Below are 23931 nucleotides of genomic sequence, written 5' to 3'. Positions count from 1 at the left end.
TAAGAAGGAAGCGGGGGTGGGATGGAATGTGACAAGGCAGGGGGCTTGTAGGACGCAGTGTTGCAGTGGAGGGTTCCTGGGGAAGCAGCTCGACCAGCCACAGCCATGGGAGCCCAGCTGAGCACTGTGAGTACCCAGAAGGGGGCTACTGCTGGTCCCCTCTGGTGCTCTTCTTCCCCCTGCCCTGCCCTGCCCTGGCAGCCCCTCCATGTTGGCTCTGCAGGCCCTTGCTGGGCATTGCCTCCCTGCAGCGCCCCGCCCCCACAGCACCAGAACCAGGGGGCACCCACTCAAGTGAAGTGTTGGGAGAGGTTAGGGCAGGCAGAAGAAAGTATTGCATTATCCAGAGTCTGTGGAGCTACTTGCCACAGGACTGGGATGGCAGTGTGTGATGGTCTGTGGAGCTCCTTGCCATGGAACTGTGATGGCAATGCGCAATTGGTCTGTGGGACTCCTTGCCATGGGATTGTGATGGCAGTGGAATTAATCTGTGGAACTCCTTGCCACAGGATGTGGCGGTGGACTTCTGGCCTGGATGCCTTTAAAAGGGAATTGGACAGATTTCTGGAGTAAAAGTCCATCACAGGTTACAGGCCGTGTTGGGGATATGCAGTTTCCTCACTTTAGAAGTAGGCTGTCTGAATGCCAGATGCAAGGGAGGGCACCAGGATGCAGGTCTCTTGTTGTCTTGTGTGCTCCCTGGTTCATCTGGTGGGCCACTGTGAGATACTGGAAGCTGGACTAGATGGGCCTTTGGCCTGATTCAGCGGTGCTGTTCTTACTTTTCCCCAGCATTGCATTTTTGGTTAATGTGCAGTACATTTCTTGGTGTGCTGGTGGGCATTTGTAGCTCATGTTTGCATGAAGAGCAGGTCCAGGCAACATGAATGTCCTCTTTCCCCCCTGCAACCAATGTTCTCTATTGTATTAAAGCAGTGGTCTTCAACCTTTTTTGTGCCAGGACCCCAATCAAGTATGAGACTACCCCACCCCCCCCTGTCCTGGGACCCTATTTGCCCACATTCACCCCATCGCCTCCCACTCCCCCCCTTATTATACCCTCCCAGCATTGTTCTCTTTAACCAATTATTCTTGTTAGAGAGAGCAGAAAAAGTTTCAGTTAAACTTGGTACTAGTGAAAACTGTTTGAGCGCAGTTGCTAAGAAGCTAAGCAAGACAGGGACACAATCTCGTGGTACCTGAAGGGGTGCATCAGAGGCCTACCCCTTTACCTGCTGGTGCTCTAGTCCAGTGGTCTTCAACCTTTTTTGTGCCAGGACCCCAATCAATCATGACTGACACATTGTCAATCGTGCCCCCCTCCTGGGATCTTATCTGCCCGTCCTGTCCCTGTTCGCTCCCCACCCCTGTTATGCCTTCCCAGCAGGTTTCACTATAACCAGATATTCTTATTAGAGAGAACAGAAAAGGTTACTAGGAAGCCTGCCACTAGAGAAAGCTATTTTAGCACATTAAGAACCTAAGCAGGAATGGGACACAATCCCCTGATGCCTGAAGGGGCACACAAGATGCCTCCCCCTTGACCTGGTGGTGCTGTAGTCCAGTGGTCTTCAATCTTTTTCATTCCCGTAAACTGCCGTGACCCCAACCTGAGGCTTTCTGACCCTATTGAGGTCCCAGCCCTCAAGGCTGAAAAACCCTGTTTTAAAGCAACTACAGGCAGACACATAACACTTTCTAACTAGTATGGGGGGAATATTTATTTGAATGAGTTGGCAAAGGGTTGCTCTGCATCAGTGGCACTGGGGAGGAAAAGGCATCCCTACAAGCTTGGACTGAAGTGGGGAAACTAGTTGGGGGAAGAGATGGTATGCAGAGGCCTCATCAGCTGGTTAGAGAAATGCAGAAAGGAGCTTGTGACTCATCGTTCTTTGCATCTGTTAGGAAAAATGTTCCACTCAAGATTTTCCTGGCCTTCACCAACTTGGAACATGCAGACTTCACCCTTTGCTATCCGTCAACCAGTCATAATCTTTTGAGTGATAGTGTAGATCTTTTGTAAAGTAGACAGGGGACATAAATGGGGAAGTGCTTTCTATGACAGAATATATTTTAGACATCATGCTATCTGTAAATAGTTTACTTCCACTTTGTCCATAAGAGCCAGTAAATACAACTGAGAGATCATTAGTGTCTGAACAGCCTTGCCCTGAACGCATTGATTTAGGAGTAATTGTCCAGTCTTATCTACCAGATTCCTGGGCCTTGCTGCACTAAGAAGTATGGATAGGATTGCAATCTAACGCACAATTGAACATAGTGGGACTTGCGTAGGCTTGGGCCTATCCCACTGTTTTTAATAGCTGTGTATTTCATAACCATGGTTACACCCACTTGCTGCTTTTAGGATAAAGAGGCACAGTAAATATGCACTTTTTCAAGTGGTGCTCATCTTATACTTAGCAGGAAGAAAATAACTGTCTCACCATCCCAGTGCAGTTTTTTTTTTTCTAGTGGCTGTTTGCTGGTGTTTCTCCCACCAGCATCTTTTTAGATTGTGAGCCATTTATTTATGATTTTCCTCTGTAAATCTCTTTGAACATTTTTGTTGAAAAGCAGTACCATATATAATTAACTATAATCTAATAGTGGGCTACATAATTTGCTTACCTTCTTACTCTTTCAAAAACAAGAGCATAGCCCTTGAAGGTGATATTGCATGCGTTTTGCAAATGCCAAGGTCTCTGACTCAATTGCTGATGTTTTCAGTTAACACATTATGGCTGGGAAAGGCATCTGCCTGAGACTATGGGAAACTGTCAGTTAGGAAAGTCAGTATTGAACTAGATGAGTGAAAGGTCCACATGCATAGAAGTCTTGCATCTTATACCTTCTGAATAAGTATCTCCAAACCTCAAGAAGCAACCCTGTGTATGGAAATGGCTTATGTGGTTTCTGTGGGGTTGGTTTTGCGTGTTCCTGTTCCAATGCTGCTAAGCATATCGAGAAATTTGCAGAAGTAGCAGCTAATGCTGCCTTTGAGAGTCCCTGGATTAGAACTAATGTATTCAGAATTACAGCATAGATGCTTGATTCTTTTCCTCTGTTAAAAACAGCTTGAGATTCATCCTTTTCAAGCAGCCCAAGACCAACTAAGTATTACAAAGTAGGATCATGTCTACTTTAGCTACTAGGTCATACTACCCAATTTAAAACTCATGTTCAGTCTTGCTAATTCAAAGACCAACCTGTTTCTCCTTAAGTCTGCTCCCTATTTCACAAGAGGCCTATGTGTTCTGCTTTATACTGGTTGAATTTTTATATTTTTAAAAACACCACTAATATTCTTTTTTTTCCCCTCGATACAGTACAGCTCAGTACAACCTGAAATTGATTTTGTATCTAGTGGAGTCTCATCTAATTATATTTGCATTACAGTTCCTGCACTGCCTCTTATGTTTATTATAAGTTGCAGACATTGGGGTTTCATGATCCTGCTCAACTCTTTTGCTGCTCCCTTCCTTTGTTGTCCCATTCAGCACCCACACTGAATAAGAGTTCTGGAGAATTCAAAATCTTGCTCTCTATTTTTGCTACCCTTTTATTGGTCCTAATAAAGGTATTGCCATACGGTAACTTTTGAGGTTTCTTCTGATAGACCAACATGACTCTCTGTGATTTTTACGCAACCAGATGATGATTTTAATTTTGCTGATCCTCCAGCTTTAATTTAGAGATTTAGTTATCTTTCAGTTTTTGTGTTGTGTGTTCTGCATAGCACCTATTATGCACTAGAAAGAATAACAGTGCACTGAATTGAAAGAGGGTTAAGTGTGCCACTGAGCTCTTCACTTGACGGATTTCAGTAGAATTTTAGTGCACCTCCTATCATTCCCAGCGTCGGCCAAGAGAAATTGGCCTCTTGTTAAAAACCTTATTCCCAACTCAGATGGGATTACTAAAGAATATTACTGTAAACTTGGAGTATTCATTAAGGTTTGCTAATATTCACTACTGATAAAGAACTGAAATATATTATCACAGTCTGTTGCAGAACTATTGCAGAAGTTGTTTTAATAGGGTTGTGTGTGTTTAAGACATCTGCAAAACATGGTCTGTTAACAGTGACTCTTGGCTTCCTTTGGCAGACTGAGCCTGCTAGTGTCTTTCTGAGCAGGCATTGGCACCTTTAGCCCACCATGCTCTCTCCAGTCAGTCATTGGGTCTTTTCCAAAGCACATGCTCTCAGCCCTTCAGTTCTGAATCTGCTGTATCCTGCTTACCACACCCTAAAACAGGAGCCAAGAATCCTTGCTAATGAGCTGGTTAGTCTTGAAAGCTTTAAGAATAGAACACTTCTTGGCTTTGTATTTGTTTCCTAAAAAGTCCATGAGACTGTTAACTGTGTATAACAACACAATTTGCACTCTTCTTTTATAAATAGGTATTTTGGTGGTGGTCTTTAAATGAAGTATTAAAACTAAATTTATCTGAATCATCTTTTTTGAGATTGAACAGAGCAAATTCAATTGGTATGAACTAGAAGGCATACTACTGGTCTAGTTTGGAACTGGACATGAACTGAACTTGGTTTTGGAAGAGATGCATATTGCTGCATTAGAACAGGCTGGACGAGCTCTAGTATAAATGTTTCATTTATATCCCACTCTTTTCAGTAAATAATATATTTGCACGCCCAGGTACCATAACCCAATCAAATGCAGTAGAATAACTTCAGCTTTAACATTCGAATTTCAGTGCTTTCTGACATTATGCATTTCTAACATAAAGCAAGTCCTTGCTTTAAGTTGTTGATAGGTTCTTGAAAACCACAACATTAAACTAAACTATATAAAAACTTTCGTTAAAACAGCTTGCTGTATTTTTAAACACAGCTTAAAAAAATTTCACTTATCTTGCAGAATTGGGGTGAATTGCCCCCCTTTTTTCAGCCCTTTGTATCTTTAGACTGCACGCATTGTTCTGCCGTTCTTAAGGGTTGCCAACCTTTTAAGATGGAAGAACTCGGAGAGCCAAAAATACAATGCTTTGTTCGGGTTAGCAGTAAGTGGTGTTGCCTACTAGGTTTCGGAAGTAGGAAATATGGCACTTCTTTTAGAAGGCTGTTCATACTTTCCATTTGTTTTTTCAGGGAGAGGCATTTAGAGAGGGAATGCAGAAGGTAGTATGCTGGCACTGAAGTGGCAGTGCTGGCAGTACCCAGTTCTCTGTGTTCTTCCTGGTCTGAGAACCAAAAAGCAAAGTTGAGTTTGTGAGAGCTGCCTCCTTGGCACTACGCTGTGTCTTCTGTACAGGTTGCAATCATCCTGCCTAGTTTCTGTATGCCACAGCTTCTCATAAAGACCTCAGCAGTAGGTTAAAACCTTGGAATCAACTAGAATTGATGAAATTTCAGTAGGCATCCAGTGTTTAAAAACAGGATTTCCTTTCTGCCATGAGACCAGGTGGCTAGGAGAGAGTTGCTGGTGGCACTATGCTGTGTTTGTGCAACTCTTATTGGACAACCTGAATAGAATGGACAGGCTAGTGATGTCAGAAGTTGTTGGTCATGTGCAGAGGTTATTTGCAAGCATAATAATGCGTTAGGATGGAGAAAGTAATAGTTACTACCAATGCGGTGGTGTGGCTAGTGTCAACCTTGGACTGTAAATGCAGGGTTTTTAGTCCCTGTTCCAACATGAAGTTCACTGAGTGACTTGAGTATAGCCAGGTCCTCTCAAGCTTGACCCACTCTACATGGTTGTTAGGATACAATGGGGGCGCTAGGTCTGTGACCCCAACTTCTTGAAGTAAGAAGGGATAAAATGTGATCAACATAATTGTTCCTGTGAAAGGGCAGCCAAGACAAAACAGGCCACCTACAACTAGCATATTGTTTTAATTAAAACATTGGGGCACTTCATCAGTGTTTTGCCCACTTAGGTCAATAAAACTGTGGTCAGGATATTGACAAGTAACTCCAAACTCCCTTTTTTTCCAACCAGACATTCAGATTAAGAGAGTTTACATGTCCTACTTAAGAACAGAAAGCTTCTTGCATTAGCAATTAATGAACATTAGAGCTAGCTCTGGGAAGATCTAATACTGCAGCTGGAGGAAGTAGTTAGGTATTCTAGGCTTACTTTAGCACCATTAAGTTGTGTCCAGACAAAGAAAAAGAAGTTTGTATTTTTGCAAATCGGAAGAGCAAAATGTTCAGAACTTCTTTGATAGCTGTATATTAAGAAAAAGTTAGATGGTATTGGTTTTAAGGTGAATGTTTAGAGATGGAATATAGATATTGTGTTCCAGTATTTTTTTAGACATACAATTAAAGGCTTAATGTGCAAAAATGAAAATATGCTTAGACTTTTTAAAATTATTTACAGAATTTTTACCCTGCCTTTCTCCATATGTGGCAGGCCAAGCTTGAGAAGACCTGGCTACTCCAGTTTTGATAGGACTGGGAGAAGCTGAATGTTCAGCCATTTCCTAAATGTACAGCTGCAGAAATACTTTTCTGGGCATCTGTAAGCCTCTATACTTATTAAAGGACATTGATGAAGTGATAGAACCCACTAAGGAATCTTTGGTGCCAGCTTAGGGATATTTCTCGGCTGAAATATCCGGGTTCATTTTCTGTTCAAGAGGGTACTGTTCTTTCATATGGATTGTCAGAAAATTCGGAGACATTAAAGACCTGGCTTTAATGATAAAATCGCACTGATCTACGGTAGTAGTTTCTGAACTGTGAGCAGCGGGTCCCCAGGGACTCGCTGAAAGCAGCCAGGGGAGCCACAGAATTGTGCCTGGAAGCCTTCCCTTCCTCAGTCAGTATTCTTGGAGGGAGAGCTGGAGAAAGGCAGAGACGTCAGCATTCTCTTTCCTCCTTGGCTCTCTTGCCATGCTTGAGCTTTGCTGGGGCTTCCACTCCTTTTTTTCTTTTTTTACTTTCTCCTTTTTTGTACATGGTTTGCAATAAAGGCATCCTCACAACAGTGAATCACAGTTTGTTGACTTTGTCAGCCAGGAAAGAAATTCCGTGGCCTGTTTGGCACTCGGTGCCTGCTTCTTGCTGCTTTGGGTCACACTTTAGTGCAGCAAGCAAACACACTTACTTCCCTTCATCCCAATTACTTCCAGGAAGAAAAATGGAAGTACTGGCAGCCCTCATTATCTACGGGGTTCTGTTCCTGGAACCCCCATAGATAAGGAAAACTGGATATTCAAAACCTGTGGTTTTTTTGTCTCCCCAAACCCATGCTGTGTTCCCCTTGCCACCTGAGACTCTTCTGAAGCCTGCAGAGGCTGCACGCATCTGCCCATGCCTTTGCGGGCTTCGCAGTGAAGCCTGGAGTCATTTTACAGTGACTCCTGGTTTTGGCTGAAGAGCCACAGCCAGTAGGTCAAGGGAGCTGTGGATCCAAAAAGTGTGAACTATGACATTTGGAGTATGACGATGACAAGCCAGATTTACAGCACAGCAGCGGCTTAAAGGACACAGGGAACCCATACCTAATATATGCTCAACCTTTTTGTCTGAATTTGGAAGAATCCATTGTGGCAATGGATCATTTGTTCCCCAAAGCTCTCATAGGTTCATTTTTTCAGAGAGTTGGGGATAGAAATTTAGCTATCTGGAGTCGCAGGTGGCAATATCCAGATAGCTGAATCTTAATAAGAGCTGTCAATTTTTCTGTGGTCTAAACTAGAAATTTAAAGACTAAACTGATTCTGTTGTAACTTTTATAATATGAACATTATTGTGGGTACAGCAAAACCACCCTTAAAGTGTTGACTGTATTGGCTGTTGTAGAGGGGAAAAAACCTTGAATGTACTGTGGCTTCTTAAAATTTGAGGCTTCCACTGTTTATAATAACCTCACACAACATAGGTCAGGGCATTTAAAAGGTCTTCTTTGTTATGGGTTGTGATTGTAGATTTAAAGCCTTTTTTTTCTGTATTACAGCTGGGAAGAATTGCGATGTCTCCAGTATATTTTTTATTCAGCTTGTTCATGAGACTCTTCTCAAAGTCGAAGCCTGCCATTACCTTGGAGAATCCAGACATAAAATATGCGTTAAGGCTGATTGACAAAGAGGTAATAATTCACATTAGCTTGCTTCTCTTCCCCTTCTTGTTGGTACAGAACAAGATACGTATGCCCATGCACATTTATGTTGGGTATAACTGCTGCATGAGAAGGTAATTACAGGTCCAGCCTATTTATACATGGTTTTTTTATATACGGCTTTGACTCAACAGGAATGGCCCCTGCAAATGAGAAGGAATGTGCTGATCCCTGGAGAAGGGGAAAAATGCATCCCTTTAAAATCAGTTTAAAAAACTGAACAGTCCTTTAACAATAGCCTCCTTAATGAGAGAGAGAGAGGGCAGCTGGCTGACAATCCATCAATCCTTCTCTCTCCAGGCGACCCCTCCCTTCCCCTTGAGCACATGAAAGGTGATCACTTTGCATTGGTGAAGGGAGGGGCTGAGTGAAGTTCCTTTCTAAGCTCTTGCAGGACTCTTATCTTACATCACAAAGGTCAGCAAGACTGTTTTTAAATCACCAGAACAAAGAAACTTTGTTTTTTAAATTGATTTGCTATAGTGCGGTTTTTTGCCATCTGCCTGAGTACGTGGAAGGTTCCGGGTGAATGAGGCTCAACCTGTATAAGTTTATAGTAAATGCACAATATTTCTTTAACCTTCATAGAGAAGTGGGACTCTCCAAAACACATGTGTTTTTGTACCAATGTATGCTTTCAGAAATATCACTGGGTACAGCATCTTACTAATATAGTTTTTATCAGAGTACACTTGGGCAGGGATTGGGTGTCTGATCACTCCACCATGGTTCCAGCTCTCTGGCTGTGATAAACTAGCATGTCCAGGAGAGCTTAACTTTCTTCCTGACTTGTATGACCAAAGTCTAGCATGTTCTGTTTGATGTCAATATTAACATCAGGTTAATATTGGGCAGGAGGTCTGGTCTAGAGGGTAGAGCCTCCGTCTGCCTGAAGATAACATCCACAAGGTCACCAGTTCAAGGCCACCAGCACCGTGCGACCTTGAAGCAGCTGACAAGCTGAAGCCGAGCCATTCCATCTGCTCTGAGTGTGGGAGGATGGAGGCCAGAATGTGAAGCCAGATCGGAACGAAACACCTTGAATGTAGTGGTTCTTGAAAGAAAGAACCTTCTTTCAAATTGTAAAAATCCCTGTTTAATAAGGGATTTAAATAAAAGCCTGCCTATGTAAACCGCCTTGAATAAAGTCTTGAATAAAGACCAAGAAAGGCGGTATATAAATACCTGTGGTGGTGGTGGTGGTTGTGGTGGCGGCGGCGGCAGTGGCGGCAGCTGTTTTCCTATACTGTGGGCTGTGGCTACCTCAGAGCTGCAGAAACCAGCCAGGGGAACTGCAGAATCCACACAAAAAGCCAGCAACTCTATATAATGTATAGGATTGTAGCCCTAATGGGAAGCCACGGCCAATGGTCCAGCAGGTCAAGGGAGCCACAGTTGAAAAAGTTTGGGAACCACTGCTATACATATTTACCAGGGAGTAAAATCCATTGAACATAGAACTGAGTAAAGATGTATAAAATCGCACAGTAAGTGGTGTCTTGCATGTGTGACTCCACCACTGAGTGTTTCACACATAGAACCTTTATCCTATTTTGTTTGTATAGTTTGTTTACTCCCCCTGCCCCATGAATAAGTCTGTATGTTTCTTTATCAAATAGTTTTTAGCACTACCCATAGAAGTTATAAATGTGTATGGTGGAAGAAAACAAAGTTTGGGGAGAGTGTTTCCAAAGTTGGAAGTATTTTTTTTTTTCAGGACCTGACTATACTGCTGTTCTTCTTCTGCCTTTCAGGAGATCAGTCATGATACCAGAAAATTTCGTTTTGCGCTTCCAAGTCCAGAACATATTCTTGGCCTCCCTATTGGTATGTTTTGCATGAAAGGAGAAAGGACATGTCGTTATCTAGAAGGTGATGGTGTGGGAGAATGAAAATGTGATCTCTAATTTGACGGGATGAGCTGTGAGTTCATGCAGGGGATGGACAGAGTGGATAGAGAGACGCTCTTTCCCTCTCACATAACACCAGAACCAGGAGACATTCACTAAAGTTGAGTGTTGGGAGAGTTAGGATGAACAGAAGAAAATATGTCTTTATCCAGCATGTAATTAGTCTGTGGAACTCCTTGCCACAAAAAGTAGTGATGGCATCTTGCCTGAATGCCTTTAAGAGGGGTTGAACAAATTTCTGGAGGAAAAGTTCATTACGGGTTACAAGTCATAGTAGGTATGTGCAAGCTCTTGGTTTTAGAGGCAGGCTGCCTCTGACTGCCAGATGCAGGGGAGGGCACCAGGACGCAGGTTGTGTCTGTTGTCTTGTGTGCTCCTGGGGCATTTGGTGGACCACTGTGAGATACAGGAAGCTGAACTAGATGGGCCTTTGGCCTGATTCAGCATGGCTCTTATGTTCATATGAGTCTCAAGAGAAGTGAGCATGTAGGAGGCTACCATGTCATCCTCTGGCTTTCCACAGCTGTGGCTGCTTTCCTTGCACTGACAGAACTATTGAGGCTTGGGAGTGAAACAGTTATCTCCATCCTCCCTTTACTTTTACAGTGGGGCTTCCTTATCCACGGACTCCACATCAGAGGATGTGAATATCTGCGAATGCCAAGCCCGTGGCTTGACGGCCTCCCAGATGTAAACAGAAGTGTCTTGCCATGTCTGGAAGGCCTTCTGAGGAGACGCAGGGAGGCTGCATGCAACCTCTGTGGCCCCCAGATAAGGCTGCACCACCTCCTCCCTGTAGATTTGGGCATCCACAGAATTCAGTATCCACAAGGGGTCCTGTAATGGATCCCTTGTGAATTGCCAGAGTGCACTGTACTCTTGCTCATTACTTCAGCCGGAAGGTAGGTTGCGCCATGCAAGGGAAGAATATTTGGCAACCTTACTGAGGGCTAAGCAGGTCTGGATCTTATCAGTACCTTGGAATCCTGTGGAGACTGCCTTGAGTTCCAACATGGGAGAGAGGCAGAAATGGAGAAATTAAAAAGAGAGAGAAGACAATATCAATAAGCATAAGAGACTTATTGGCGTGCAGTTTTCCAGCATGTCCCAAGTATTCATGTTCTTCAAAGGGAATGAAGGAACCTGTTCTTTCCAGACGGCTGCTTTTCTTAAGGTTTGCTAAAACTAGTTGGGCATGGGAGAACCTTCTGTTTAATTGTCCAGTAATGCAAGGAAACTCTATCAGACCCTTCCAATTCAACCTACCTCTATTTGGGGAGACATAACAGCATGGGTAGTTACAGAATGTTACAGCTGCAGGCTGTGTTCTCTACACAGCTGTTCCAGTCTTAAAGGGAGGTGGGTTGGGGATTGAATGAATTAGCCATGGCCTGTCTTTCACGTAGTAAAGTTTCGTGTCCTGTTTTCCCTGCTGATCAGAATCTCTGATTGAAGGGCAGCTGTTCCTTTGATCTTTCAGAGAGACAGAGGACAGGGAAGCCAGTGTTAGCCTGTCTGTTTTAACTCCCCAATATATGAAATGTGGACGGATCAGCTAAGGATTTGGCAATCTAAGGTGAATCTGGCATGGAGTACTGATGTAGACTATTGTATAGTGATATATGTATAATTGCAGTGAAATTAATTGGAGAAGACGGCATTAAACACATAGGTTAGACATATAAACTCTTAAATTCTTTTTTAGGTGTTGACACTGCAAATCTACTATCTCTTGTCATACAGAAAATCTCTTTTCTGCCTGCAGCACTGGAAATTCTTGCATTTTCATTCCAGGATTCCTTTGATCAGTCCCTCCTGTTGAGTTTGATCAAGGGAACATAGCTGTAGTTTATTACGAAAAAAATCTTTATTACCAGGTTCTAGCATTCTCACTCTTGTGCTGAAGTATCTGAAAAACCAAGCCCAAGTTTGTTTAGTCTTGTTTACAAATCAGTGTTGAAATGCATACAACCAAGTTATCATTACTGGGTCAAGAAAGATGCTAGCTTTGATTTAGTGCTAGGTAGTGTCTTCATACCTTGTCAAAATACTTTCATTTACACTGTAGCATAGGTGTATCCAAGAGGGAACTGATTCGTGTCCTGTCAGCAAAACACATACATGTTGTAGAGCAGGGGTCTCCAAACTTTTCGGTTCAAGGGCCATATCATGTATTTTACACATTTTCATGGGCCTCCCAAAATCAGTTTTATTTATGAAATTTAAATGAATTGATAAGTTTTATTTGGGTCTTTTATATCAGTGTGATACAATTCAGAACAAAAGAGAAATGTGACAATTACAAAGAAACAATGCCATGCTCAAACTGAGAAATAATATATATTGAGTAAAAATATCAAACATTAGCAAATGCTCTGGCAAAAAAAAGTAGCTGCAGGCTGGATAAAATTGCCCTCAGGCCAGAGTTTGGAGACCCTTGCTGTAGAGGACTGATTGCCAACTGTTTGCTCACGTTGCATTATGCATCTTCCTGAAGCCTAAGCACATTGTGACAATGTTGGAAGATATTTCTATAAGAATGGTCTTTACATAGCTGTAATGCTAGAACTGCAGTAAGGTGAAGAGGTCTGACCCTGTAAATTGCCTGGATGGGAAGCTCCCTAGGGGCCATAGGAGTAAATGGTTCTGATGGAAAGGTTGTGTAGAAGTGTAATAAATATTTGGGCTGACTTTATAGAGATGTTAGGTAAGTATTGGGGCATTGGTAGGGTTAGGAGTTAATGGCAATTAATGTTGTTGACTTTGTTGGGGTCCAGAGATCTGTAGGTTATGTTTTTTGGTGAATAAGAGGGAAGCCAGCCAGCCTCTAGGAAGGAAAATGTTTTTTAGTCTCTTCAGAACCAAAATGTGTTCATAGGTTATATTGTTTGTGCCTACTCCAACTTATGTTAAGCACATTGACAGTATTGGAACATCTCTCTAAGGGATTAGTTCGAAGATACCTAGCTTCTTACTTTTTTAAAGAAATAGGTTGTTTTTAATAGACAAATAGATTGAATGTGGTGTTAGGTGTCAAACTATCAATTCACTTTTGGTCTTGCCTCTAGGACAGCATATTTACCTTTCTGCAAGAATTGATGGGAATCTGGTGATCAGGCCCTACACACCAGTCAGCAGTGATGACGACAAAGGTTACGTGGATCTCGTTGTCAAGGTGAAGGCTGTTGGCTTTGGCTGCTGGTTCCTACAGTGATCCTAATTTGGAGCACTGCTTTACAGTGGTACCTGTATGATATCCAGTCTTATTTGTACATTAATACCTCCACTCGTGGATGCTGCCCACCACCAGCATGAGGGTGTGTTGTAATAGCCTATCTAAATGTATAAGGCAGAGGTTCTCAAACTTTGAGGGAGCTTTACTCCCTCAGTAAGTTCTTGCAGGGGAGGGGCTAGGGCAGCGATGCGATCTCCAGGATCGCGTCGCTAAGGGGGGCGAGGGGGAGTGCTTTGTACTTTCAGAAGGCAGGGCTGCAGGAGGTGCGGGGAGCCGTGCACAGCCCTACACAGTGCTCCCCGAGGCTTGGAACGTCCCTTAAAGGGACGGGGAAAGCGTTACATGAACTGGTGGGTCGTGACCCACCAGTTTGAGAACCACTGGTATAAGGTGTTTGTACGAGTCAAGTTTCTCACCTCTTTCACCCCATATCAAAATATAAATCTAATCTAGTTTCTAAACTAAATTAGTTGATTTTTTAAAGGCATAATTTTTCATATCTCTGTCTCTGTTTCTTTTTAACAGATATATTTCAAAGGAGTCCACCCAAAATTTCCTGAAGGAGGGAAAATGTCACAGTACTTAGAAAACCTGCGGATAGGGGAAACTATTGATTTCCGTGGACCTAGCGGGTTACTTGTCTACAGGGGGAAAGGCATGACTGATTTTTATAAATATATGTTCATTAAAATAACCGTATTTCTGTATCTCAATGCCTTTCTAAACAGAGTGAGATTCTAATCTTGAGTAGAGCTGGGAAGCAATGAACAAACATAAAAACGCAATATTTTGTATTAGCAGCAGAATTAATCTTCAGTCTACAGATTCTCCCTAAAAGAACACTTGGTATTTGACTAGATATTACGGAAAATGAGTATCTTGCACCTGTGTAGAAGACAGCTGTGTAGGTAGGTAGGTGGAGCTTGTCATGCAGGAATGGAGACAGCCACCTGCTCACCGTCCCTCTTGTATGCAGCTGTTGAAGATACAGAAGCCTTGACTCACTTGGAACCTGCTCACCCCAATTCTGAAATCTGCCATGTCAAGTTTAAGATGTGAGATTTAGGCCTCTAAGGAAATGAAATTGCCACATCTTGATCTGGGACTGGGTACCACAAACGTAGCTAACCACAAAACAGGAATAGTCCCAGAAAGCATCTTCTTACTAAGCCATTTGCCTCCATGAAATCAAATGGATGACTTGTTCATGCAGTAGCTCTGTGTGCATGTTGGCACCTAGACGATGCTCTGAATTGGGCTGCACGTACATAAGAATTTGTGAACATACGCATACTAGTTCATGAGAATACTGTCGCCTCTTTATCATATTCACTTGAAATAAAAAACCTCTGGACATAGTGAAAGATCATAATGGAGTTCTAGCCCCACACTGTAATAGCTTTCTGCTGTCTTGCCTTCTTTCATGATGGAGGATGGGATAGACCCAAACTATAGATGAGCTTCTCCTTCTCTCCTACTTTCTCCTATCTGGCAGCACAAACCAGACTTCTGGGGACCCAGCAATCCTTTTCCAAGTTCCTGAATTGTCCAGTTGGGAAGCAGAAATGTGGGGGAAGGAGGGGGGAGATGCAGTTGGAAAGGTTCAGTGTTGTATTTCTCTTCCTCGCAACTTCCTGCATCTTAATAAAAGCTCCTGTTCATTTTCTGTCTTGTTGCTTCCTCAGGTGTCTTTGCCATTCGGCCAGATAAGAAATCTGAGCCGGTTGTTAAACATGTGAAGTACGTTGGGATGATAGCTGGTGGAACAGGTATTTAAGAGAATTTCAAACCTTCTTTTCTGATTTCAGTTGTAGTGAGTGTTGAGATACAAACTTTTGGTTTAACTTTTGGTTCTCTTGTCTCCCTAAAGGAATCACTCCTATGTTGCAACTCATTCGAGCTATCATGAAGGATCAAGATGATCCCACTGTGTGTCACTTACTGTTTGCCAACCAGGTAAATTGAACTCCTTAATATATGATGGAATGATTAAAAAACAAATCCCATGTATGACAGCACCTTTCTAGGGCTAAGAGAAGTGTGAGTGCATTTTTTATACTTCCTGGTGTTATCAAGAAAGTGAAGCCAATTGTGAATTGTGCACATTTTTCTGACACTTGTTTGTTGGCAACCTTCAGTCTCGAAAGACTATGGTATCATGCTCTGAAAGGTGGTTCTGGAACAGCGTCTAGTGTGGCTGAAAAGGCCAATTCGGGAGTGACAATCCCTTCCAAACTGGGAGCAAGTGCAGTCTGTCCCTGGTCTGTCTCCCTGGCTATGGGCCTTCCTCCTTTGCCTCTTAGCCACAGACTGTTGGCCAAGTGTCTCTTCAAACTGGGAAAGGCCATGCTGCACAGCCTGCCTCCAAGCGGGCCGCTCAGAGGCCAGGGTTTCTCACTTGTTGAGATCCACTGCTAAGGCCTTCAGATCCCTCTTGCAGATGTCTTTGTATCGCAGCTGTGGTCTACCTGTAGGGCGCTTTCCTTGCACAACTTCTCCATAGAGGAGATCGTTTGGGAACCGGCCATATTGGGATGATATTTGTGATGGGTTTGTAGCAGTGTCAATCAGCAAGTTAAGCTGATTGACAGATTTATAGCTGAAAGGTTTGTGTATTACCAGTGGCTCAGTGTAGATGCTTTTTTTAAAAGTTGAAGGCAGTGTAAGCAAGTTTGTAACATGCATGTCTACTCAGAAGTAAGACCAATTCAGTGAGACATAGAGCACTATCCTATGCTGACACTTGTCAGCATACTTGGAAATGAGCGCCACTGAGTCCAATGTGACTTACTCCCATGTAAATATGATACTAGCCTTAGTTGCAGGGAACAGTGTCTAGGATGCAGCTTTGATGGAATTGTCTTCCATTGTGACATGCTTTGCGATAATCTCATCCAGGAATAGCTTTCTCGTGGAAGAGGCAGCTCCTGAAATAGGTGCCTTTTGGCAACAGGTGCCGCTAAATCTTCCTTCCCCTGCAATTCCAAATATAATCTTTAGTTTGGTGCCAAAGAAGTTTGCCTAGAGTAATGTTGCCTTTCTGCATACAGCTGTAAGCATGACTACTCTTCTTGAAATAATCTTTGTTAATGGAAGGAGAATGTCTAAGCCTTCCATACTTTTTTTCTTACAGGATTTACTGTCCTAATGTGGGGCAAGAATCTTCTGCTACAGTGAAATAAATTAAATATTGCTCTGTAAGAGGGTTGGGTGGACTTTACTCAGGAGCAGTAGATTTTGTTTTCCCCTCCCTACGAGAATGTCCAAGAGCCACAGGGGCATATAATTTTTGCAAAGAAGAATTGAATATTCAGGATCTCTAAAAAAAAAAAGTGTCCTAATTTTTGTGCCAAGTCTGTATATAAAAGTGCCTTGCTGGATCAGACCAAGTAAAGTTACGCTTAGTCCAACATTCACAAACATTTCATATTTCTATGACTGCCATTGCACGAGGATTTTACCATCTGATTTGGGTTTCTCGGGAATTGACTGGGAGAGGGGGGAGTTCTTTGTTTCCCACCAAAGTCACAATTACAGTCCTTTGCATGTGTTATTAAGGCATGCCTGATAGAGAATTCACGTGGAAGTGTATTGTGTGTCTTGTATCCACCACACATGTTCCATGTTTTTTTTCATTTTTCTGCCGCCCGTCCTTCTGTTGACAGTACTTGCCACCCATGGTTTCAGAAGCAATTTGTATCAGTCAAAAAGAAAAGCTGGTTTTAAAGGGTGAAATTTATTTACATGGTATCTGAGCTGTACCTCAATTTTCCATGGTGAGTGGCTGCTCTTGCCCTTGGGTCTGGCCTGGTCTGACAAGGAATTCAGGGTCTTCATTGTTAATGATTCAAGATGATGCCTTTCAAACAGCACTTCACGTTTATAAAAACGAAGAGCAATCTCTGTGGCTTCTGAAGAAAATGAAAATCATGGGTTTCAACAGAGATACGTGATATTATATTGTGTTGAACTCCCCATAAGGATGGAAAAGCAGGATATAAATGTTCTTAAATATTGTAGACCAAAAGCAAAGGGAGGTGTGCTGTACTTAAGAAATGCAACGCCCACCTGGATGTTTGCAAGCACATATGCTTTTTTTATTTACTTGGCAGTAATTCCTGCTGAAGTGTCAATTACAGGAGCACACTAAAAATGGGCTGAATTTTATATTCTTTTGTCAAACTGCTACTTTATAGATCAAATACCATAGCAGGACTGCTGAATGGTTTCATGCTAATAAGAGCTTCCTTGGACCCAGATTACTAATACATGACCAAAGCCCCTTTGCTGGTTATGAAAAAATTGAATGTTGGCTTTCTAAATTATTGTTCAGTGTATGGCTAACTTTCTACACTCCCCCCTCTCCGTCTTCATATCATTCAATTGCTTTAATTCTTACTTTTTTTAAGAGCCTAGATCAGGGGTGCCCAAACCCCGGCCCTGGGGCCACATGTGGCTCCCGAGGCCCTTCAATGTGGCCCACAGGAAGCCCCCAGTCTCCAATGAGCCTCTGGTTCTCCAGAGATTTGTTGGAGCCCGCACTGGCCCGACGCAACTGCTAGCAGCGTGAGGATGACTGTTTGACCTCTCACATGAGCTGTGGGATGAGGGCTTCCTCCACTTCTTGCTGTTTCACATCTGTGATGCAGTAGCGGCAGCAAAGGAAAGGCCAGCCTTGCTTTGTGCAAGGTCTTTTATAGGCCTTGAGCTATTGCAAGACCTTCATTCATTCAAATAAGTTTGTCTTTAATATATTCATTTATGTAAACTTATGTAAATTTATTCAAATTTTAAATGTAAATTAATTCTTTTTTTCCCTGGACCCTAACACAGTGTCAGAGAGCTGATGTGGCCCTCCTACCAAAAACTTTGGACACCCCTGGCCTAGATGGACAGAAAGAGAGCCATATATATAGTATGACTGATCTTTTTCCTTTTTTGAATAGACTGAGAAAGATATTCTGCTACGCCCAGAACTTGAAGAGGTGCAGGCTCAGCATTCCCAACGGTTTAAACTGTGGTACACATTGGATAGAGCTCCTGAAAGTAAGAACTACTCTTATGACTATTGATGATCATAATATTTAACTCTCTGAAATGCTGGGTTAATGCATCTACTTTCTGGTCTTTTTCCTGCATATTAACAGAGCTTTTGTATTAGATATGGAGTCATCTGACTCTATTCCTAATATAAAACTATGTAACTCAAACATTAAAAATTCTACATTTTATAAAAACCTGACCATTCCCGCTTTGCATTTTTTCAGAAAGTATTTAAGAATACAAAGTGTGGCTCCAACTCATTCATGTTTCCAAGCATATCAATAGTATAAATACACCTACCAAGGAGCCTGGGTTGACTCTTTGAGTGTGTACTTGGTAGCAGCCCTGGTTTCATGCTAAATAATGTGTGAAATGGTCTCAAGAGGTTTTATTCTTGCCATACATGACAGGGAAAACAAGGGTGTCTGTGGAAAAGGGAAGCACGTCTCAACCTAAAGCTAAAAACTAAATATAAAAGGGCAAAGATAGTGGTTCAGAACCAAACTGGACTATGAAAACAGCAATATTGACTATTGATATTGATTACAGAAATACTGATTTATATGATTTGTAATTAAGGGCTGCGGAAAGTATGTTTAGGAGTCTCATGTAGTGCAGAATGGTAGGTTGCAGTATCAATAACTCTCCCCACAACCTGAGTTTGATCCCAGCAGAAGCTGGGTTCTCAGCTGGCTCAAAGTTGACTCAGCCTTCCATCCTTCTGAGGTTGGTAAAATGAGTATCCATCTTGATGGGGGAAAGCTATTACGACTGGGGAAGGCAATAGCAAACCACCCCGCTGTATAGTCTGCCAAGAAAATGTCATGCAAGTGCGGTCAGCAATGACTTGGAGCTTGCACAGGGGACCATTCTTCATTCCTTTCTTATAGTAGGTTTGCAAGTACTTGATTATCTTTTCCTGTTAAGTTGATTTCACCCCTCCTCCACCACCATTTGGTCACTCAACACTATCAACAGCTTATCAACTATCAACAGTTCCTTTCTTATAGTAAGTTTGCAAGTACTTGATTATCTTTTCCTGTTAAGTTGATTTCACCCCTCCTCCACCACCATTTGGTCACTCAACACTATCAACAGCTTAATGTGTTGCTCAACAATGCAACAGCTGAATGTGTGGATGGACTTATTTATACCCTACATTTAACCAGATCAGCTCTCAAAGTAGCTAATGATTTGAATAAAAATGAGTGACAATGCACTGCTTGGAAAGTCGTGGTTAAGAGTTGAGGGAAGAACAGAAGAAGCTATAGAGAAATTCAGGTGCTGACTTATGTTGCACCTACAGAAGCAACCTCTTTGCCCTGCAAAGTCTTCTTGTTCCCTGGAAGTTGTTGGTGTAGTCCTGGATGCCAGCTTTTTTCAATATATTTAAGATCTGGGATGGTTCATTCACACATGTAAATCAGTTATGAATATGAATCAGCTGTTCAGCTCAATATGCATATGGAAGGAGTTTGGGAGAATGCATTTAGTATCTGTGGAGTGTGGGTACCACAAGTATCATTTTAACAGATATTTAAAAATTGTGGTTCTCTCTCATTCAGAGTGGGATTACAGCCAAGGATTTGTGAATCAAGACATGATCAAAGACCATATGCCTCCACCCCAAGATGATGTTCTCATCCTGATGTGTGGCCCCCCACCAATGATCCAGTATGCTTGCATTCCGAACCTGGATAAACTGGGATATAGCAAGGAGATGAGGTTTGCCTACTGAAGTGGATTAGAGATGGGCTAAAGTAGAGTGTGTAAGGGGGGGAGGGTGAAAGAATGAAAGGAAGTACTTTGGAACAGGGAACAAATTAAAGATTGAGAAAAGTAGCTTGTCTGCAGAGGTGACATGCATTCAGAAGGCTGCTAAATTGTCTCGGTGAGATTGGTGTCTTTGCAAGTGCCACACTGAATAGTCTATAGGTGGCTGTTGTATATGGTACTTCTCAGCTTTGCTTTGCTTAACTAATCTGTTGAAAGTTCAATGGATTATATGTTCTTTCATAATGGGATAAACATCATGTAGCCAGGAAATTGCACCACCAAAGAGTTTTCTTACCTAAAGCATGTGTGCCCAATAACCAGGTGGAAAGTTCATATATGTGCAGGAAGTGTTGTTGTTCATTCTTGCTTTCTCCAATTGCCACAAAGCTTTACAATGGGAGCATTAAAAATTATATTCAATGCACGCTCTTAAATTAAACAAATTGTGTCGTTACTTTTGTTTTTGAAGACTGGTGGTTTAGCTAACAGAAAGAGATATTGCTAATATAATGCGTATGTACAGTATATAGAAATGTCTGCACATATGTACTGACAACATATACCTGATTTTGTTTGAGCATTGCAGTTGGTCTTTCTTCACAGCTGGTCTATTGTTGTTGAACACTTCTAAGACACACATAACATACAAAGAGTATAGGCTTTATACACAAGTATTCCTTAAATACTTTGTTTTCTCCTCATGTGCTTAGAAGGAATATCTTTACCTTAGTCCTAAGTATTTGTGTAAGGAAATCTCTCTTGGTTTTTTAAATAGAATTTAACATTTAATATCTTTAGGGCTGGAGTGTTGTAAAATCTTCCAGTGAGATTAAAAGATCTGAGAAGTGTTTTGCCTATAATGTAATATTTTTACTGCTGTTTCTGCATTTTTCTAAATAAAGTTCATCAGCTAGGATAAATAAGGCCCAGTAATAAATTCTAATGATGGTTCCAAAATCACAGTAAACTATTACGGTATTTGTACATTTTAAATGAGTCCTTTTTGTATTAACACAATGGGCCTCTCATTGTAAGAACTTTGGTGGGAAGACTTTTCACTAAAATGAATTACTGTGCCTAAATGAAAATATGTACAGGAGGATTTGTAGTCACAAATTAACAAGCACTCAGTTCCTGCTAAACATAGCAGCAGCATAGGTCACTCTGAAAACTTATTGGTCCAAGTCACGGCAAAATTAACGTGAGTTCTGGAAGGGCACAGATGCACCCAAAGTGGTTTGGCTGATACTGCCCACTCATTTCAGTGGCTTCTGCAAGGTAACTTTTTGGTGGGACATGCCACCAATGCATCACCATCTGTTTGGGTAAAATGTAGGTTTGTGCTGTTGAAGCAGTGCCTCAACAAAGGTGATCGGGAACAACAGCATGTCAATTTGACTTTAATGTTAATGCCAATAAAAGCTGTGTCTTTCCATTGACAGTAAGCAACATAGGAAAACATAAACCTCACTAAGAGTTTGGAACAAAATCAAGATCCATTGACTCTCATTCTAGATATGCTGAAATGTCCCAATCTAAATTTATAGATTGTACTATATTGATTCAAGCACCAGATGGCAGCCTCTGCAAGAAGAGCCAAGCGTGTTGCCTTGTGCTTATGTAATGTCTATGATATTACTCCCCCAGCACATATAGGTAGGAGCTCTCTATCACCCATCAGCATATTGTCTCTCCTGCAATGCTGGTCATAAGACATTAACAGTTCACAACCTTCTCCCACTTCACCTTGAAGCACCCAGCAAGCAGCTCCTTCCTTAAGCTACCTTGCTGCAAGTAGTAGGGACTTTTGGGGGGAGGGTCAAGCTACTAGATGCTTTTAAGTGAGCAGAGAAGGGATTGCTGCTTATGCATGTGTGCAGATGGCTATGATATCCTGCTAGGAGTGTTTGTCTAGGGTGCCTATTGTGTCTTCATGGTGCAAACTGCAAGAGAACTATATTTACAGATTAGGAAGTAAAGCATTAGAAGAAATAAAAGCAAAGCATGAACGAAACCAGAAAGAATCCATAGAGGAGTTACTTGGTGTGCTGCAGTGTGCATTAAGTTCCTTGATTTAATATACCACAACATGGCAAACAAGCAAAGTGGATATAACTTTTTGTTTATGTATCACTGTGGGATGAAAGCCTTAATTTTTCAACATGTGATAATACCTAAATGTCTGCTTGTCTTACAGAAACTGGTTTGTATTATCCTGCCGCTTTAGTTACTGAATTTTTCCAACTCCTGTTGTAGAAATAAAGCTTTTTTTTGGTTATCACATAGCTAATGGATTTCCTGTGTCTTGCTGTTGGACTGAGATGGTTTGAGAATATCATGCCTACAATCACAATCTTAGGATGAACAGAAGTCATGCTGTTGAGCCTTGCATGTGTGTCCCCCTGCCACTAAATAGTTGCTAGAGGGTAGTCTAACCCAGCTTGGGGTGGCCCATGGGGCTTTTGGTATGCTCAACAAAATGAGTATAGTCTAGCCCTACATCACCCTTAATTGTTTTATCAGTAGAGATTGTGCTATTGTCATTTGCTCAAAGATATATACCAACATATCTCAGAATGATAAATTGGGAGGTTTTTCTAAAAATAGACTGGATTAGCTCTCATCTCATTCAACAAGGTTAGTGTTCTTCAACTGATGGGTCACAATCCCAATGGGGTCACAGAGCCTCAGTGAGGGGAGGGGGGCAGCACCTTTTCAAAGGCTTGGATGCATTCCAATAATGGTTCTTGATTTCTTGATATAACCCTGCACAGCATCTTCTCACTATCTTACTCCACAGCTCCTAAGGCTGGCCCTATCCAGGCTGTTACCTCACAGAGTTGTTGTGAAGACACAAGAGGTAGGGGGAAACAGGTGGGCAGAACAGGTGCTGGGAAGGGGATATGAGTACCCAGGCTCATACTTCATTTATGGGGAATCATGACACCAATACAGTTGAATATTGTATACTGGTTTAGGTTATGGATGTTTTACAGCCTGATACACTTTCCAATTATTGTAACATGAAGGCTTATTAATGCAATACCAGTCCTGTGGGAAAGACATTCATGCAGTTCTTTAACAGTTATGCTAATGCTAGCACCACAATGGTGCCTCAGTGTAGTACAGTCAGTTCTCATTTATATGCAAATTCACTTATCTGTAAGGGGTTGAATTGCCACCTACTTCTCATTATCTGCAACTTGGTTCGAATTATCCATGAATACTGTGCTGGTGCATTCAGCATAAGAGTGGGGGCTTGGCACAGCTATGAGCGGGGGGGGGGGGATTGAGAGAGGCTGGAGGAGGAGGCCTCCTCACAAGCAGAAGGCAGTGGACAGACCAATGCACAAAGAGAGGAAGAGGCACCTATACAGTATATGACCAATAGAGGAGTTGCAGTAATCACATCCAACCAATTATATTCATTATTTTAAAAGTTGTTCAGGTTTGGTCAATTTTCTGCATCAAACTGGCACTAGAGAATCACCAAACACATGAGTATGCTTCCAAACTTGCCCCATCATCTTGGGGACTCATCAGCACCAGTGATGTGAAGGTTCAGCTGAGAGGCTAATGATGAGAGGTCTCAGGAAAGCTACCTGAGGGCTGCTTTGGGGTTCAGGCAAGCCCAGGGAAGGAGCCAAGAATCTGGTGGAAGATTTGATGTTGATGAGCCCCTGGTATCACGCAGCCCTGTGGACTTCAAGGTAGGATTCAGGTTCATAATATGTAGGAGGGTCCCTGGAACATCTCATTTTTTCCCATAGGCTCAATGATTCTGTATCCACTAAGTTTCCCAGGAACCTAACACTAGTGGCTAAGAACAGGCTGTACAAAAAAGGGCACCATATTTTGTGCTGTGTTGCTAATA

General features: G+C 42.1%; 1 protein-coding gene across 1 annotated transcript; it reads left to right on the top strand.

The window, feature by feature from the left end:
* LOC136657118 (NADH-cytochrome b5 reductase 3-like) lies at positions 1 to 22342 on the top strand. Its single transcript, XM_066633760.1, has 9 exons — positions 1 to 126; positions 7932 to 8063; positions 9848 to 9920; positions 13072 to 13178; positions 13764 to 13893; positions 14924 to 15007; positions 15109 to 15194; positions 18185 to 18284; positions 19847 to 22342. Exons 1-9 carry the CDS (start codon positions 106 to 108, stop codon positions 20017 to 20019), a joined length of 906 nt encoding a protein of 301 aa, XP_066489857.1. The 5' UTR covers positions 1 to 105; the 3' UTR covers positions 20020 to 22342.
* The last annotated feature ends 1589 nt before the right edge of the window (positions 22343 to 23931 follow it).

The sequence above is a fragment of the Tiliqua scincoides genome, chromosome 7 (assembly GCF_035046505.1).
Source record: "Tiliqua scincoides isolate rTilSci1 chromosome 7, rTilSci1.hap2, whole genome shotgun sequence".
NCBI lineage: Eukaryota > Metazoa > Chordata > Lepidosauria > Squamata > Scincidae > Tiliqua > Tiliqua scincoides.
The sequence above is the reverse complement of the archived record's forward strand: the minus strand, read 5'-3'. Positions and strand labels throughout refer to the sequence as shown.